The sequence below is a fragment of the Haemaphysalis longicornis genome, unplaced genomic scaffold, assembly GCF_048455015.1.
Source record: "Haemaphysalis longicornis isolate Haplotype H1 unplaced genomic scaffold, Haemaphysalis longicornis Haplotype H1 scaffold_7, whole genome shotgun sequence".
In the NCBI taxonomy this organism is placed as follows: domain Eukaryota; kingdom Metazoa; phylum Arthropoda; class Arachnida; order Ixodida; family Ixodidae; genus Haemaphysalis; species Haemaphysalis longicornis.
Window position 1 is genome coordinate 83,597,597 of NW_027526422.1, and position 18,953 is coordinate 83,616,549.

Below are 18,953 nucleotides of genomic sequence, written 5' to 3' on the forward strand. Positions count from 1 at the left end.
TGTTGCCATCAGTCCGTATATCGCATTCTGCGTACAAGTAACCTCTACCTATCCTTGACTTTTCCGGTATGCGAGAATTGTCCAGGGCGATAATTTGTTATCGTAGGTGTCTACTTGTTTATCGCATGTACATTGTATGCTCGAACCCTTTGGACAGCGCAGAAAGGTCACCGACGTTGCTGCGTTAGTTACCGCACCTTTATTGAAAAAAAGCAAAGTTTCATCGAATCTGTTCAGTTCAGACAAAGGCAACTCCCGGAGGAAAGAAAGCTGATGAGCTCAAGTATGGCGGCATGCGCTATTGTTCCTGTATCTCTCCGATACCGAAAATGTCCAAAGTTCCTTGAGAGTCTCCCTATCCGAGCCCGCTATCAGCGGCGAGGTCTATTCAACCTTTGACGCAAGCAAAGGCTGACACACATCCGCTCTGTGTTAGTGCGCGGCGTCGCACCTGAGCAACCAACTATATATATTAGCGCGCTCGACGCTAAGCCTGCCCTTGAACATCGCTTGATTGAAACGGAGTGACACCGGAGGCATTTACTACGCCGACCAGAATGATTCGAGCCGTGCTCTTTCTCGTTGCCGTCGGTTCGGCAGTCGCCCAGATCAGGGATGCCGTCTACGAAGATTGCGGTGAGTCTTCCATTCATTATTTTCTGGTCCCTCGTGCTTCTTTCTCTTCCACCTGTGGGGAACCAACTGTGCTTCTGCCTTATAACCATGCACCTGTAGGTAGGTATCGTTCATGGCAGCCAGCCACCGGAACCTTGCTAAAGAATTCAAATTTCACTACTTTTTTTATAAGTTGATAGCCCCAGTTACGTTTGGCTTTTATAACCATAAATGTATCCCGGCTCTACAGAATTCGAGAAAGCGAGTGCCTAGGCTACCTATTGCCTTCGCATTTGTTCTGCGTTCGCATGCAATGGAGGCAGGTAATCACTACGAATTTGACTTACCATACGTTCCCTCCACAGTGCCAAGTGCTTTCACTCTTGTTTTAAAGTCTCCGCGACTTAATTGTATAACGGTTAGGTCACCAAAGTTATACATGCCAGAACAACATCTATTATGTTGGAAAGTGTTTACACCGCATACGTTTCAAATAAAAAAATTGTACTCTTGGGGCTAATGGGGTGGTGTAGTTGCAGTTATTGTGCTGCAGTCCGGTAAATGTGTTATTGGGGATTCTGACGCAATCTTATTTCCCTAAGATGGTAATAACGAGCAGTACACGTTTTTTTTTTTTTTTTTTTCCTCAACAGTCTAGACCCCGTTAAATGTTCCCGACTGAGGTATCATCTTGTCGCACTGAACATGTTATCTTCCTAAGTCTACACGCAGAAATCTGTGTCGCTTCGCATAGATTTGTAACTACAGCCCGAAAAGAACGAGGGCGGACAAGGAACACTAAATGAGGTGACACAAGACTGTTTCGCGCTCCCCCAAGTCTTTCTCGCGGCGTATACATGTATAGTTAACAATAGACTCTCTTCCTTGCCCAACTTTTATATAAATTTCGTAGACCATCAATGACGGAGGTTCGATCCCTGCCGCGGCAGCTATTTCTCTGAAAGAAGCGAAAGACGAAAACGCCCGCGAGTCGAGATTCCGGGGATTGTTATAAAGGTCCCCGCGTGGTCAAGCCTAATCCGTAGCCCTCCACTACGGTGTGCCTCATAGCGCACGTACGCGCAGCTTCGCCAGATTAAGCCGCCAAATTTCTTTGGACTTCATCCCTCAGCCGCTGCAGATGGTCTAAGACGTATTCTTCAGTGCGTATTCTTAGAGCCTTCAGGCTTTTCAGCGAATCGAAGAAAAAAATTAATGTGGTCCGAGCTCGACATTTTTAGGCTATAGCACCTGAAAATTTAAGCTTGCGTATGCTTGTACTCGCCGATGGCATTTTCCACAAAACTCCTTCGCTGTAATGAGTGCAATAGACTGCGGAACAACCGAGCGCAGCTGGCAATATCAAACCAGACAGGCTGACGCAAGCCGTCAATCACTGCTGTACCAGCTGTAGCTCGGGGATGTCTCAGAAAAAAAAAAAAGATGATAAATATGTTTGTCAAAGCTCACAACAGCGTAAATTGAGGTTACAAAGAAATAGTAACAGCCATAGAGTTTCATACTAATACATACTAGAGGGAAATCTGTCGCTGCAGTCGCGGGCCGCCGTGGGCAGCGCAATTGCCGCTAGCGACGTTCCTCACCTACTTGGCTTAGCTAGCCATATGGCTTCTTTTTTTTCTCAAAGCCAAAATCAACAAAAAAGAGTAACATTTTTTTCTTGTTCATCGTGCATGAAGCATCTAGATATTCACTGGCAAATGAATCTTATTGGAGGTTCAATTTCATAATAACAAAGCAATTTTGATGAATCTTCTACAGTAATAGTGTCGCTTTTTCGCAGCCAGAGCCAACTTTTCAGCCTGTTCATGAGCCATGCCAAGGACAAGGGGAACGTGCCTGCCCGGTACATGACGGAACACTCGCTGAAGCGCGGGCTCCCCTAGACAGTGGCGCCAGCTTTCCCTCTATATTAGTATGAACCCCTATAGTAACAACAGCACGCACAGCGTCTGGTGCATGCGTCATCATCTGGCTGCCAGGTTCGAAGGCTGTGCGCACGCGCTGTTCGTCTACAGATTTCATAGTACGGCCTGGTATTAGATCGGACGCCTGCTTCGTGGAGCGACGCTGTCTATCTTCCTTAGCTGCGCATTTCGAGATCACTGCGCAACTGCGTGTTTTCTCGGCATCTGCCTGACAAGCTCAAAAAGTGGCGTAAGGCGGGACGCGCTCATGCAGGCGCCAAGCTGCGGATGAAAACTAGGCGTCCCCACTGTTCCCATCTGAAAGCGGCTGACGCTGTAGGCAATATTATACAGGCGGCGTTCTCCTAAGAAACCCGCCCATGCGTGAAGCTTCGATATACGGCAGCCAGATAACGCCGAATGTACCGAAGGCTTCGTGCTCCGTTGTTCGCATTTATTTGCACTCCCCCTCTACATTTCACGCAGGGACAGAGCAAGAACCTCACTTCTCAAAAAACGCGCAAATCGGCCGCGCTGTGACTCGTGCTTGCTGTCAGTTGGCGACTGACCAGTACGTCGTTCGCAGTGCTCACGATCAAAGCATGCCCCCTGCATCGTCTTGGCCATGCCAATGAGTATCAATGCCACGCTCAGCATGTAACACTTTAGGCCATAAATCTGCCATGCAATTATGAAAAAAAGAGGCTCCGAGAACGCCGGCTAGCCTCAGTGTGGTAACCCCAGCGGTAACCTCATACGGTAACCTCAGCGTGGTGTTCATACTTTATATAAGCCGCTCAGTAAACCACCTATCAGTCGTTTCCGGTGCGCTCGCACAAAACAAACCAACTTGCCGTCATTATTTGTTTTTGTTTTTGTTTTTTTTTTTTTTGAAATTGGATGTATTTTTTAATATAGCTGAAGGAAAACTTCACAGGGCACTACGGATGCAAGCAAATAGTCTGAAAAACAATGTGTGACGGGGACGCGTAGAGAAATGACAGCGAAGGTACGGCAATAGTTGGGTGGTAACTTGCCAAAGCTACCATCGTCATCCCACCGTCATCCTTCCACCGCAGTCCTCCTCCTAGCTGACATCGTCCTCCATAAGGAGAGCAGTAAAAATACCTATAAAGAAGGGCGTCAAACAAGGAGACACAATCTCTCCAATGTTATTCACAGTATGTTTACAAGTGGCGCTCACAACTTTGGATTGGGAACAGGTGGGTGTAAGGGTGAAAGGAGGATACCTCAGTAACTTCAGATTTGCTGATGACGTTACCTTGCTAAGTAACTCTGGGGACGATTTGCAAAGCATGCTTCCCACACTGGACAAAAGAGTAGAACCGTGAGCCTGAACATTAATATGCAGAAAAATAAAGTAATGCTCAATAACCTCGGTAGATCACAGCGGTTTGAAATTGGTGGCGAGGCAGTGAAAGTGGTAAGCGAATATATCTACTTAAGCCAAGTAGTGACCCCGGATCCCAACCTAGAGGCAGAGATAATTAGAGGGATAAGAATGGGCTGGAGTGCAATCGGCAGGCATTCCCAGATCATGAAAGGCAGCCTACCATTGTCCCTGAAGAAGAAAGTGTATGACAGCTGCACCTTGCCGGTACTCACCTACGGGGCAGAAACTTGAAGGTTCACTAAGAGGGTTCAACTTAAATTGAGAACGACTCAGCGAGGAATGGAACGGAAGATGATAGGTGTAACTTTAAGGAACAAGAAGAGAGCGGAGTGGGTCAGGGAACAAACGCGTGTTAAGGACATATTAGTAGGAATTAAGAAGAAATCGGTGTGGGCAATGCCTGTAATGCGAAGGCAAGATAACCGTTGGCCATTGAGGGTAACAGAGAGGATCCCTAGAGAAGGCAAACGTGGCAGGGGGCGGCAGAAAGTTAGATCGGCAGATGAGATCAAGAAGCTTGTGGGGATAAATTGGTCGCAGCTAGCGCAGGACCGCGACAATTGGGGATTAATGGGAGAGGCCTTTGCCCTGCAGACGGCGTAGATAGGCTGATGGTGCTGATGATGAACAGGCCAAAGCGGTAGTTTGCTACAGCTTATTCATGTGTCGGCCCCATTGAGTTTCTTACAATATACACTAGAGAGCAATCTGGCGCTAGCGTCTATGCGACTCACATCAAAGCCGTCTGTGTCGTCATGGACCGCCATTAGAATATTTCCTCGCCTTAGCTTCATCATTGGCTTGAATTGAAACGTTTTAGTGACCCCAAATTTAAACAAAGTGCCATAAAAACGCCAAGAATACTGTGCAATTATGTAAGTGGAAAATATAACAGGCTGTTTTAAAATTAAGTAAAAAGGAAGTAAAGCGTATTTTTGCCGCAACGGTTGTGCCTGCTATTCTGCAGGCCAAGGTGGTAGTTACGAGCAATGTTAATATTTGAGGGCGAGACTTATTAGACACTCGTATTTTATTAACTTTACCAATATTTCACATAATAAGTTGTCTGAAGTGTTTGGAAAGTTTTTTTAGCGTGCCTATGAATATGTCGTGGTGAACCGGTGCGCCAGCCGTCAGTTACAGTTTAAGAAAAATTGCTGCTGAGCGGGTAGGTTTATACTTGAAGAAAAAAAGAAAACGTGCGTTAAACATTCGCGGACGATGACAAGACAGGACGGATACAGGCGCCAGTATTTGTCGTATCTTGTGTTCGTCGAAGTACGTTTTGTTTATTTTTTTCGTCACCTACAAATTTCGCGGCGGCATATTACTCGCTCAGTCATGCGTCCTTCTACTGCGGCATAACCAACGTCAGGTACGATCACGCACTGCCTGCTGTTTCGCTCGCCGAACACGGCTACCACAGAACAGGCAGGATTTCGGCTTCCTCGCATCTCGTAGGCGTGTTAATGCATAGTGCAGAAAGCAAATCCTCAAGACCGCTTAAGAATTCAATTGCCATGCCAAGCCCAAGCCAAAAGCGGGGGTCTTCCCATAAACCCCCACGACGACATGGATTACCAGGCGCAGTTTCTTCTCTAGTATGCTTACTAAGAAACTCTATGGTCGACCCATTCCGCTACGAAGAATGTGAGCGGATTTCGGACCGTGCTCCTTTTACGTGAACTTGATGTACCCCAAGGCCGTACGTAATGCAGTGCATATCAAGGGGGGGTCCCCTGGCCCTATGAGGACCAAAAGGGCATTTCAGGGGTCCGCGAAGCACCTCCCGGAACCCCATTTATCCCATTTATTTCCTGTCCTCTAATGTACACACTAAAAGAAAAAAACTAAAAAAAAAATTCGAGGACAAAACCCGCACCAACAAAGCTATCGCAGGTTTAAACCAATTCAAAATAAATAAAATAGGCACTAGGCCAAAAATACTTTTAGACAAAAGCCGATTCGATGTTGACAAAAAGAAAAAAAAATCACACTCCACATCCAAAGGCGCTACTGTCTACACACACACACTAAAATAATCCTATACATCAGAGCTAATTTTTAAAATCTAACAGTATGACAGTGAAGATGCGAAAAAGTTGAAAAGCGTTATAAAATGAGAACACACAAAAATACATACAAAACAGTCCACTAGAACAATGTCCTTACAGTGAGTTCCAGAACTATGCGAAATTAGTTGGTGCATTAATTACCCTTTTTTCACCACATGCAGACCCATGGACACAACCATCACTCTAAAACAAATCAACCAGAAATAAACCGGCTACAAGTGACAGAAAACCACACAGTTCAAATAAACAGTACTCTTTAAATAAACAGTACAGTTTGGCCCTATGAGGACCAAAAGGGCATTTCAGGGGTCCGCGAAGCACCTCCCGGAACCCCCCATTCTTTTCTCCATTTGTCCAAGCCTTACTGCCAATGGAAAAAGGTGTCCTCTCTGCATGACTTGTACATTTAATTTCTGCGCGCCGAACTGGGTTTCACGTTGGCTTTTGGGACCACACGACAGCTATGCAAAAAAGCCAGACATCTAAAAGGAGGTGTGTAGGTGTTTGGGTGAATTTTAGCCGCAAGAAGAAATCGTTTGACAATATGACACGTATCCGAATAAAAGTGAGGCAAGAAGGGCGGGCATAGAATAAGCATGTGGAGAACTTTAGCTGCAAGTGCAAATTGTTTGACATTATGGCACGATCTACATAGTTCATCGTGCGGTCCGCCATCACCTTTGCAAGCTGATAAGGGGTCCCCGCCCACTCATGGTTGAGAACCACCGCATTAATGAACGGAGCAGTCACAATGAATTGGCAGCTAGCTTTGCAAAAGGAGACTCATCTCAGTTGTATTCCTTCCCAAACCGCAAACTCAGGAAATATTTAGCCGAAGGCAGCATAAATTGGCACATATAAGAAATCGCCGTAGTTTTTGTAATGTTGTGCAAGCGTTATCGATCTTGTCACGTGTCATCTCCGTGGTCCCCACCAATATATGTTCGCCGTCGTCCCATGCCCAGGCAGCACCGCTGAAATCGTCTCGGTACAAGTGGAGCCCTGCACTTCGGACCCGTGCACCATGAAGAGGGGCACCGTCGCCAGCATCTACTTTGAAATTGTCTCCGGTGAGTTAAACTGGCTTCGCTTCGACCACACCCATTCTTCGCGTCGATTCCACTTCAGGCAAAAAGTGCCCAGATCGACCGCTGACACGCCTCGGCAAACTCATTAAGTGGGTTAAAAGAACAAGTAAAACCAGATTTTGTGACCGAACAAAGAGCACTTTTCTTTGTCTCTCTATCCAAGCGTGAGGTGTCGAAATGGAGGACACGTGGCTGCCTTAAGAGTGATATACCTCCCTCTCTTGATCTGCTCATAAACTAGCGACATCGGCGCTAACAGAGACGTTCCGTACTGCGGAGAAAGATTCCCATTTCCAGATGCGGAAATGTATCTTTGAGGCAGATAACAAACGCTGAGACGCAATAGCACCTGGGAGGCCATATTTGAGTGAGTGAGTGAGTGAGTGAGTGAGTGAGTGAGTGAGTGAGTGAGTGAGTGAGTGAGTGAGTGAGTGAGTGAGTGAGTGAGTGAGTGAGTGAGTGAGTGAGTGAGTGAGTGAGTGAGTGAGTGAGTGAGTGAGTGAGTGAGTGAGTGAGTGAGTGAGTGAGTGAGTGAGCGAGCGAGCGAGCGAGTGAGATGAGCGAGTGAGATGAGTGAGTGAGTGAGTGGTGCGGATGTTTACGTGACCTCCAATACGCCCTCAACGCTGTTTTTAGAGGATTACATATGTAGCAGTCAACTGTTACCGCTACCCCAGTGTCGTCCCGCTACCTCACACGAGGCGTGCCGTCGATTTTTACCCTCTTTTTCTTCAGACCAAGACAGCAACACGGCTAAGCTCGTAGCGACAGCCAAGGTGTTCGGCCTGGACATACCGGTGCCGGGCGTCGACCCCGACATGTGCAAAGGCGTCATAAAGTGCCCCATCGTTAAGGGGCAAAACTACAAGGGCAAGATCAGCATGATGCTCCCTAAGATTGCACCCATGGTACGTCTCCTAACGCCGCCACTAGCGATGGATTGGCAACAGATTAATTGTTGTGCTGGAAGCCTCGTTTAACCCTTTTCGGCCACTTAAGAAGTTTCGATTCGCCGTCTTCTTCGACGTAGGTTCAAGCGTAAAAATATACTCCGCAACCACTGAGCTAATTCGAAGGGCACTGGTCTCATTTCAAAGAACGAGTAGAATCAATGGAATAGCCGCTGTAAAAAGTGTTAAGTTATGTCCCTGCTTAATGGAAAAGCAGGGGTCGAACACTGGTTTATTGATTAGTGGTGGGGTTTGACGCGCATAACCAACGCCTGAGCTTTGAGGCGCGCTGTAGTGGAGGGCTCTGAATTAATTTTGACACCTGGGGATCTTTAACGTGTGCCGAAATCTCGACACACGGGCGTTTTCGGCGTCGAAAACTGAGAAATTCGGTGAACAATGATTGGAGACGATCTGATGCAGATTCGTTCTTGGTGCCAGGCAAGCCCCTTTCCGGTTCAATTCTGTCATTAGGCGCGTCCAAATGGAACTTGGTTGCACTCCGTAACGTGTGCTTACAGAATTTAGCATACAATTCTGCTTCCACTACACCGCTTCCACTGCTTCCACCCTTCTGCGAGTATGTGTGTGCGACGCTTGGCTGTGTAATTCTGTGTTAGACTTGGAGTACGCAAGCAGGCTTCTGCGTACACGAACACATTTCTCGCCGTGGACCTTCGTAGGGCATATTTATTTATTTATTTATTTATTTATTTATTTATTTATTTTTATTGAACTTTCTGACTGACTGAAATTGCTGAGTTGACGAGCTATTTTATAAAGCGGTTCACAAAACAGCTCATGGGTACGTGCTACTCTGGGGGTTTATTTATTTATTTATTTATTTATTTATTTATTTATTTATTTATTTATTTATTTATTTATTTATTTATTTATTTATTTATTTATTTATTTATTTATTTATTTATTTATTTATTTATTTATTTATTTATTTATTTATTTATTTATTGAACTTTCTGTGACTGAAATTACTGAGTTGACGAGCTATTTTGTAAAGCGGTTGACAAAATAGCTCATGGGTACTAGCTACTCTGGGTGTATGTGACTATATACTAGGAGTCAGAGTAGGCAGGCAAGCGCTCAGAGTACGTGCACAAATTGGTCATGTTCGACAAACTTGTTGCTTTCACTAAAAAGAAAACCTGGCTGAAAACTTGACAAAACAAATTAAAAATCTGTAGGACGATAAATTTTTTCAACGTCACACAACAGGGCATGCCTGTATGAGGAAGGGCGTGTCTGTATTAAATATTGCTTTGTAGTGTAGCACCCGGATTTTTTTTTTAAGTGACATTACCACCCGTCCCACTGGGGAGCGATGTACTTCTTAGAGCGAAGTTGCGCGTTTGAATCCGCTCTACGACGGCTGCACTTTTAATGAAGGCGAAACACACAACCACTCAGGCGCACGACATTTCGGTGTATGTATGCAAAAAAAAATAATAAGACTATGTCAAAAAATATATTCACCCCCACACCCCCTGTCTTGCGGTATGTCTCACCACCTGTAAGCCGGACAGCTACGGCGTAGAATCGAATTTTTAATTGTTTGGGTTATTCCGCCGAAATAGTAAGAGACCTTATGAGAATTGCACACAAAAAGGCGAAACAGTTTTACGGGTCTCGTACAACCCTCGTATTCTCCTATTTTCTAGAGGCGCTAGTTGATAAATTCCGAGAGCCACGTCATTCAAGTTGACCAACTGCGTATACCCGTGTTCTAGCTCCCTATACCGTCTAACGGGTCATTTGAAGCCAAGTTGTATTTTCCACTTGGCGACACCTGAATAGTCATGCATAAATTTTATAGGTGATATGCTCTCGCTAATCTTCGTAGTTCCGCTGCGCGATCTTCACGGTATGCTGCTTTTTTCCACCCCTCTTTTACGCAGGGTGAAGTCCCCCTTACGCTGAAAGTGAAGGGTGACAAGGGAGTCAGCGTCTGCGCCACGTCCAAAATCATTCTCCAGTAAACCGTCATTCCTATTCATTGATCTTCGGCAAAGCTGCGGTGAATCGAATTGCGAGCGTAGAGCGAAATGAACCGAACGAATGAAAAAAGGCACCACAAACTATCTGCGTTTTTTCACTTCAATAAAGGAATCATTTGTGCTATGCTTTTTTTCGTAGATTTTATAGTTACAACCGCTTAAGGGCCTTTTTAAATATTTGTGGCCTTCTTTCTCTATTCACGCAAAACATGTACGCAGGCGAGAATTAGTTTATTCGGTCGAGTCTCCAACTTTCTTCATTGTATAGGTGTTCCTTTTGGAGGCTGTTCCCGAAAAGAAACAGGGAAAAAATATAGGTTCCTGATGAAATCTGGGATTGTTGTGACCTGGGTTCTCTTATGACGGCCACAACTTATACAAATAATTTGACTGGTTATTGAATAGGACGGACCGTGTGTGATCGTCCGTAATACGTCTCAGAGAACTATCTCGCAATAAGAAAGTTACACAATATCATATTTATGAGCACATGTACACACACATACACACAACACATACACACACACACACACACACACACACGCACGCACGCGCGCACACACGCACACGCGCACGCGCACGCGCACGCGCACGCACACACACAACCTTCGATAAACACGCCGCACAACACGGGACCACCGCGGGAGAATTCGCCCCTAAGTTTCGCGCGCTGTTGGCGCATGGCCGCCACGTCAGCAAAACACACCAGAGCCGATACCTCACAGCTCGCGCAATAAAAACTAAACATGAACGCGAAGATTCAGTTTCTCTTTCCTTGTGTCGACGCACCATAATTGGATACAGAGCCACACTTCCTGTATCGACGAAAACGCAACGGCAATGACGGCTATTGTTTTGTGGGTACCGGCAGTATGAACGAGCCAGCCATCTACATGGGTACCTCGAGACTCTTCTGGAAACACCCATAGGACGTATTAAAGCGAAGCTTTCTAGGTCGCACTGATTCGTCCGTGAACGCCAAAACGCACTGCAGGAAAGCCAACTTTCTGGGATCGTGATGGTGATAGTAGAAGCGCCTGAAAAAAAAACGCTCCCCGTAGACGGTATCGAACCTCGGTCCTTCATGTTATGAAGCCGACGACTATACGATTGCGCAATTCCGACATGATCAAGGCAGTTTGGATTCGGAGAGGGTGGCACGGACGTGCAAAGTTACACAGAGAAATTATGCACCACTCCGTCTAACGACAATTATGGTTGAACGCGACTGTTTCTTCGTACGAAATCAAATGGCGAAGGGCCAAGTCAAAGTCCCTGCGATCAAAGTCCAAACTACGTGCGAATCAAAGTTAAAGCTCAATAAATCAGTCCAAACCGTCTGTGAGTCAAAGTCCAAAAGACAACAAACAAGAAATCCCTCTCTCGAAAGCTTCGAGTTTAATCATTTTCGTTTATAGACGGAGGGCTGCGTTATTTTTCCTGTAATGCAACGTGAGGAATGCTCTGCAAGTACGGTAAGTTGCCCCGCAGGTTGGTTTCTTCTCATACATCGTCTTATTGCTGTGAAGCCAGCTTTGCCAGATACTCGTTGAACAGTGGGGAGAGAGGCTGGACGATAATCACCCACCCCTGCTGTGGTAAAAAACGTCAGTTGAAGGTAGCAACAAGGTCAATTTATTAACGACCCCAAGTAAGTAATGCGTCAGGCTTCAGAAGTAACACCTTAAAATCACATGATAAAACTGCGTAGCCATTTTACTACTTTGAGGTTCGAAGACCAGCGAAGCTGTAATGGTGGATAACTATATGAGTTATGTACTGTGACTTACTATATTGATCGAATAAAGACATAAAACTTCCTTAGAGTCTAACCCAAATTTATTCTCATATAGTTTGTTACGGGCGAGTTTTGATAAAACAAGAGTTCCAGCCATTTTCTGTAACCCTTACACCCTCTTTAGGCAGCCATGTTTTGACAGCTGACGCTTTTCTGGTGGAGGCGGAAAGCGATAACGCTCGTGTGTTTGAGATTTCGGCGCCCGTTAAAGATCCCCAGGTGGTCAAAATTATTTCGAAGCCCTCCACTACGGCGCGCCTCATTGCCTGTGTAGCGTCGGTTCGTTAAACCCCGCAATCAGCCAATCAACTTTGTAACATTTAGAACTTTCCTGTGAACCAAATAAGTACGACAAACGAATGAAACTCGGCACAGTGATACAGTCGCCTGAGTGGCCAATATCAGTGTAGTTTTTTGCGAGGTAATTATATCAGATTAAGAGCTGTAGAGCATTTTCGCTTGCTCCGGACCGAGCGCGTGCGATTCGACTCTGTGTACGCGACCCGATAGACACGTGCGATTTTGGTCAGAGCCTAGCGCAAGACAGCTTCATTGCATCCCACGCATAGGTGAGAATAGGCATAATGCGAAGCTTTGTTCTTGGCATACCTGGGTTGCAATGTATCTGCGTGCCTAAATTCACCGCACCTTTTTTATGGTGTTATTTTGTTTGGCTGGTTGGCGTAGTTGCTGATTTTTCACAATAGTAAGGAGTGAAGAGTGCCCCGAGAGATACAAGACGCAACAAGAAACGTTGAACGTCTCAATCACTTCGGTGAAGACGCCAACAGCTCTAAGCGCACAGAACGTGTTTGCTCGGAGGCCCCTCGGGTGCGATACGGGGAAGCCATCGTTGTCGTGTGTAGCCTCTCCAAGAGTTTCTGGAAATGATTGATTGATTGTAGGGTTTAACGCGCCGACACAAAACAGGCGATGAGACACGCCGTAGTGTAGGGCTCCGGATTAATTTTGACCCCCTGAGCATGTTTAACGTGCACCGAAATCTCGAACACACGGACGTGTCCGCTTTTTGTTTCCATCATAAAAGCGGCCACCACGGCCGGGAATCGGACCCCCGTCCTCGGACACAGCAGAACAACGCCATAGCCACTGAGCCACCGCGGCGGGTGCGTTTCTGGAAACGCCTGAGCTCCCAGATAGATGTGCACGGACGAAATGCCAGGTCATTTTATTTGACGACGATCGACTGCGAACGTCAGTTTTTTGAAGGGGCTTCTTCCATGTTTCTGTTTTCTTCCAGTTTATTGAACAGCACGAGTTCTCTCCAATACACTTTGATTACTACAGGAACCTCGCCTTTTTCTAGACACAATGGAAGAAACTTCGCCCTAAAAGAACAAGGAAATGTCAAAATAGGCGCGATTTCGTCCTGGATTGCGTATACCATATTTAATCAAGAACTCACTACAAAGAGCTCGCTCCGAGATCAAAGAATTCATTTTCCGTCAGCCCGAACAATAAGCTATGACATTAAGCCATGCTGTTCCCGTGCCGATTTTCAGAGCAATTGAAAATTAATGTCCTACATTCTTTTAAAACTGTGCAGTATTATATTCTAGCAAATTCCGAATAATAGATACATAATCCCGCCACAGAAAACGTTTTATAGGCCATATGCTCATTAGTAGGCGGAGTTATGCCTGCCAGAAGGTGTCACTTCTTTGTGCATTACCACGAGAAAATGTCTATAATAGAACGGTAATAATCGTAGCCCGGATGGCGGGAAATACTCTGAGATTATAGACAATGCAAGCCCTATCAAGGAAGCCATGCAAAGTGTAACATAAAAAATTGCGGTGGTTGCTTAAAACGTTGTAAGAATGTGAAAGCGGAAGCCCATTTCGAACTTCTCTTGATCTGCTGGTGAACTTTCTGCAGAAAATTGCGGCCACGCCCGTCACGGTTTGACTAGCCCCCTGGACAGCGCCCTCCGAAGCTCGTACCGCTCGCTAGCCACCTCCAGGAGCATCCTGTTCATCCCCGTCGGCGGGTTCACCTCTCAAAGCGGCTCGTATTGCGCGTGCGGCAGTGGCCTACCCTCCTCCGGCACCGTTGTTACCCTTTCCCGCCGTGCTCTGCGTCGTTTTATGGTCAGAGCCCTCCTCCGACCCTCCTCTCGCACTGCTGTCATCCTTTCCTGGCGAGTGCACCGGGACTCACACTTCCCGGTTCACGCAACTTTCTTTAGGCGATTTCGTGCACCACACAGCGATTTTAACACAGAAGTGTTTTATGCCAGGATAACACAAGATTATACTGACGTCATATTAGTCACGGAAATGACGCCAGTACAACTAACGCAGGACAAACGGCCGTAAAAGTTTCATTGGCGTGGATGGGGCTGCCGTCTAGGAGAGGTGAAGTAGCGCATCATGAGGCTAACAGCGCCTACAGTCGGCGCCTCGGTTGGGCAGCGTCCCCCGATCGAGGCGTCGGCATACTAGCAGCGATGCCGACGGGCGATTCCCCGAGTGTGGCGGATTTGGTGCAAAGAGAGACGCCAGCGGGAAGCGGAACGTGTTCGTGCGTTCATGGTCTACGCTACGAACTCTACCTCTCGCGTTCCAAAAGCTGAGCTCGTCGCAACGCAACCGTCTGCAGTACACGCCACGGAGCGAGACCGTAGTGGTGACACCTTTACCGCGCGACCCGCCAGTAGGACGTCGCCCGCCGAGCACGCCTGCAATACAGCCGCCGACCCGCAAACCATGCTTTTTTTTTTTTTGCTGCAGATTTCGCTGCACAATTCATATTCCTGTTTTACTGATTGCTATGACAGAGGAATCAACCACAATTTTTCTACCTCACGTGTTTTATGAAAAGTAGACATCTACGGCTATCAGTTTAAAAGTTGGTAAATTAGGCCACAGAGAAGGCGGAAAGTCCGAATTCAGGTTGTAGGTGGAGATCTGGTTCTGCTCTGGCTTGTCCTTCTTCAAACGACGGGACTGAATGACTAGACGGAAGTAAATAGCCACAAGCGGATATTTTCGGAATGTGATCCATTACTTGTGTAGAATAGTGCGCAACACCGCAGCAAATGACGTTGAGCTGTTTTCTAGAGGGAGATCAAGTGGTAAGTTCGCTCCTCCGCTAAAAGACTCATAGTGCAGAGAAGCCACCCAAAAGGATGCGAAAGATCGGTGAATAGACCAGTATAACTTTACAATACGGCGAGACTACTGTATTTGGGCCCACTTGGCCGTTCGGCAGTAGTTTTGGTCGGCTATATGAACGGGCCAGCGAATGGACTTGGAAATCAATTCTTTACTTCAAGTGGCACTGAAATTCTCAGCAATCTGTGAGGTCGTACGTCAAATCAGCAACGGCCGAGTTGCTAGTTTGTTGCATTTGCTATAAATTGCGATAGACTTGTTAATTTATAACGTCATATATATGACTGCGTTGCATGGGTGGTGGGGTTAGGGTATTCTATCGATTCACGAATTTTGAGAAACGTTCAATCAGAGCAGCGGTGTTATTTATTTATTTATTTATTTATTTATTTATTTATTTATTTATTTATTTATTTATTTATTTATTTATTCATTCATTCATTCATTCATTCATTCATTCATTCATTCATTCATTCGTTCATTCGTTCGTTCGTTCGTTCGTTCGTTCGTTCGTTCGTTCGTTCGTTCGTCCCCTGTACCCTGCCTCTCGGTGCCTCTGCCGCGCTGGTTTAACCTTCTTTGCTACAAGGCCATTCAGGTGGCGATAATAAGTCGCGAGAAATGCTTCTCATGAGAACTTTCCGAGCCACGGCCATTTTATTCCCTGTGCAAATAACAATATTACGCTTTTATTGGTACACGTTCACTCCTTCACGCTACGCGAGTGTTTCCTTCGTGATCTTCACTTGAAGATTTGGGCCTTGTGTCTCAGTTCCCTTGCCTGACTTCTTATATACCCGCTTGTAACGTACCCGTGCATGGTTATTCATTTTAAAGGTATCACCTGCGGTGAATTTGGGAAATAAAGACGCTGTTTGTTGTACTTGGGCCGGTTGCACTTACGGGTGTAGGGGAAGTGCATGCGCTATTGGCTCTGAATTGGCGCGCATACGCCATGTAGTTACAGTGATGGCGGGTTGGACCGGAGAGGGTGGTGGCGGCTACAGGATGCGGTGCACTAGAGGGCATCCAACTTAGTGTAGCCACGCTAAGCAACGGCTTGCCATGCGAGAGATTCCGCGATGCCCATCTCCTTTTCTCGTCGTGGCTGCTTAGTCTCACCCATCAAACGAAGATTACAATAAAAGAAGTAAGAAAAAGAGTAACGGCAAAATATTTCTCGAATTGTGGAAATGAGATTAGGTAGAGGACCAAAATAATAATGACGACAAAAGGAAGGAGGACGAAAAATGACAGTATTACTTCATACTCCTACGTAACAGGTCACTAGGCACCACCTAACGATTCAGTGTTCCTGACAGACAAGACCTTTAAAGTGATTGTTGTGAAAAAAACGGCTTACAAAGAATTTATAACGCCTCTAAAAACAACAACGCATAGCATATGACACGTGAACTCTCTCTGATATATAGCCTTCCCTTGTTTTAAATGAGAGAGTGAGTCATCAATCCTACATTTCTTGCAGGAAATAGTTGCTGCGATATACTCACCCCATCATAAGTGAGCTTTAACATCACGTGACTACGACATAGGATTCCCCACGCCCCGCACATGGCCTTACACATCGACACTTTTCAAAAAAGAACGCAGTGCACCGACGTCGAAATGACCGAACAGCAATGGCGACGCATTGAGGCGGCTCACAACCGCCGTGAAAATGAGAGGACTAAAAGAGCAACTGTAGCGTTAACCAGCGAATTGGTGTATTTGCCTGCACATATAATCATAAGAAGTATACGTGCAACGCACTACGAAGTTATTTTGCAAAACAGTCACCCAAATATCGATTACATCCGCAAAAAGAATGCCAATCCACAGCGATTTATATCAGGAGTACAATTCCAAAAGACACGCTTTCCTATTTCATCGAGGCTTGCGCAACGCAGACAAATTCATCTCGCTTTTTTTTTATTCCACGCACGGCAGGAATCCCGCTCAATAGATGCGAGGCTTCTTACGCAACAGGGCACCGTGTTGCGCATTCCGTTTAATCCCAAAAAGCCGGGAAAATGGGCTCCGATTCGGCCGCTTCCCGTCGGAGCTGCCCTCCGAGAGGGACGCACGATTGCGTCCATCTGTCCCCGCTTGAGTCGGGTCGCCCGAGAGCTTCTTTTTCGCTCAGCCGGCTTTGCGTCTCGATTCCATCTGATCCCCTGACGCAAGCACTCACCGGCTGGGGCTTTGCGGTCGATTTCGAAACGCAGCGGTCACGCTGTGCGGGCCTCTCGGAGTCCGAATCTTTTGCATTTCGTTCTTAGGGTGCGCATCAGTTTATTAAAGAGAAAAAAATGCGTCTTCAGAGAGCGTACGGACAAAAAAGAAATACGTTTTCTTTCTTTGCCTTGGGAAGTCTACCGTGTTTGTCAATGTCCAGAGGTCAAACGCTCGGCAGAACTCCTACTATGCATAGCAAGCTTGCAGCTAAGTTTTAAGGGCGTGAAACTGTACGAAAGTGTTTTACGAGGCTTCGCACTCAAAGGTCAGGTCATTCATCGGTGAAGCCAATTTTGCGACTAAGTGGTTTTGGTTTCGTCCTCTTTCAGTATGCCCCCTCAAATAAAGACGTTTGTTCTCCTTTTTCGTGCACGCATTTGCTAGCATAGTAAGCCGCATTTAAGTTACTCTGAAGTCGCACTCAACAGTTCATTCAACAGTACGCTAGAACACCGTACAGGCCATTGCAGTGCAGTATCGCCGTAAAAAACGTTCACGCGAGCCCAGAAAAGAATTCGGTTAAAAGAAGATTCAGTCATGGGAAGCACGCGTGAAGGATTATGCTACGATCAAAAAAGTACAAAAAACTCCGATAAAGCTAAGCACATCGTATCAGCTGTAAGAGCAAAAACATTATCCTACAATAGTGTGCTTCTCAGTGCCCCTTCGAGTTCTTTGATGGAAATAAAGATTTATAGTTTGGCCGTGTCTAGAGTCCCGTCCGACGGTATTATAAGCACTCCACTATATCGACGTCCACTGGTGTTTTCTAACAAAATTGCCGTGGTTGGCACTACATCGCTCTAGATAACGCAAAGCAAGCAAACCTAACCTAAACATAGCATAGCATGACCTAACGCACACAAGTAAAGCATTTAAAACACCCAAACTACGCTAAGCCATAAAAATTGTACTTTAAGGTAAAGATGAAAAAAAAAACAATTAAGGCAAAAGCCGGTCTCCAACCACCGTCTTTGGGATCAAGAAGCTAAGACGGATCCTCTACACTACAACGACAGACGCTTCGGCCGGTACTAGCTTAGTCTTAAATATTCGAATGTCGTCGGACGGCACTTTAGCCATGCCTGCAGCCAAGGGCGTCCGCAGAACTTTTTGCAAGGGGGGGCATCCATTAGCGGGGGGGGGGGCGTGAGGGGGGGGGGGGAGTACGGTTGGATAGCACATAGAAGGCTCTATTTGTGGTTACAAAAAGTACAAACAGCGAATTAAAACCAGACTTGGAGAATATACATTGGATTTTATTACCGAACAAAGAACTAAAATTAATAAAAAAATGCAAAAACTACTGTCACTTTGTAAAGAAGAGTGGCCAGTCTTGCTGCGTGAGCGTTCTCGACTCACACAAACTGATCACCAGCACACAGCACAATACATTCACATACATAGAACTGCACTCCGTCAATATTCTTTGAATAGCAGCTGCAGACGCCTCGGGTTTTTCTGGGCAAATTGCGAGACGACATGTGTGATGAAGTCTGTTGAAATGGCTCACCCAATAAAGATACTACTGGCCTCCCTGGATTTCAATGCAGTACAGGAGTACAAGCGTTTTGAAGGGCTGATTTATAGGTTTTGTTTCGGGCCCCGAAACGAAACCTATAAATCCGGGGCTTGGGTGGTGCCGACATTTCGAAATTTAGAAGGAAAGGGTGCACAAGGTAATGGGACGGCACGGGAGGA

The 18,953-nt window shown here is 46.1% G+C and overlaps 1 protein-coding gene across 1 annotated transcript; it reads left to right on the forward strand.

Annotated features, from left to right (window-relative positions):
- Window positions 1-436: 436 nt before the first annotated feature.
- LOC144146019 (mite group 2 allergen-like Ixo r 2) lies at window positions 437-10,206 on the forward strand. The gene is made up of 4 exons (XM_077677935.1): window positions 437-636; window positions 6,998-7,102; window positions 7,856-8,028; window positions 9,984-10,206. The coding sequence occupies exons 1-4, from the start codon at window positions 558-560 to the stop codon at window positions 10,062-10,064; spliced, it is 438 nt and encodes a 145-aa protein (XP_077534061.1). The 5' UTR covers window positions 437-557; the 3' UTR covers window positions 10,065-10,206.
- The last annotated feature ends 8,747 nt before the right edge of the window (window positions 10,207-18,953 follow it).

Excerpts from the sequence above, each read along its gene's own strand:
- LOC144146019 (XM_077677935.1), top strand. The coding sequence starts at position 558 with ATGATTCGAGCCGTGCTCTTTCTCGTTGCCGTCGGTTCGGCAGTCGCC. Across the intron at positions 637-6,997 it reads TGCCGTCTACGAAGATTGCG|GCAGCACCGCTGAAATCGTC; the intron begins GTGAGTCTTCCA and ends TCCCATGCCCAG. Across the intron at positions 8,029-9,983 it reads TCCCTAAGATTGCACCCATG|GGTGAAGTCCCCCTTACGCT; the intron begins GTACGTCTCCTA and ends TCTTTTACGCAG.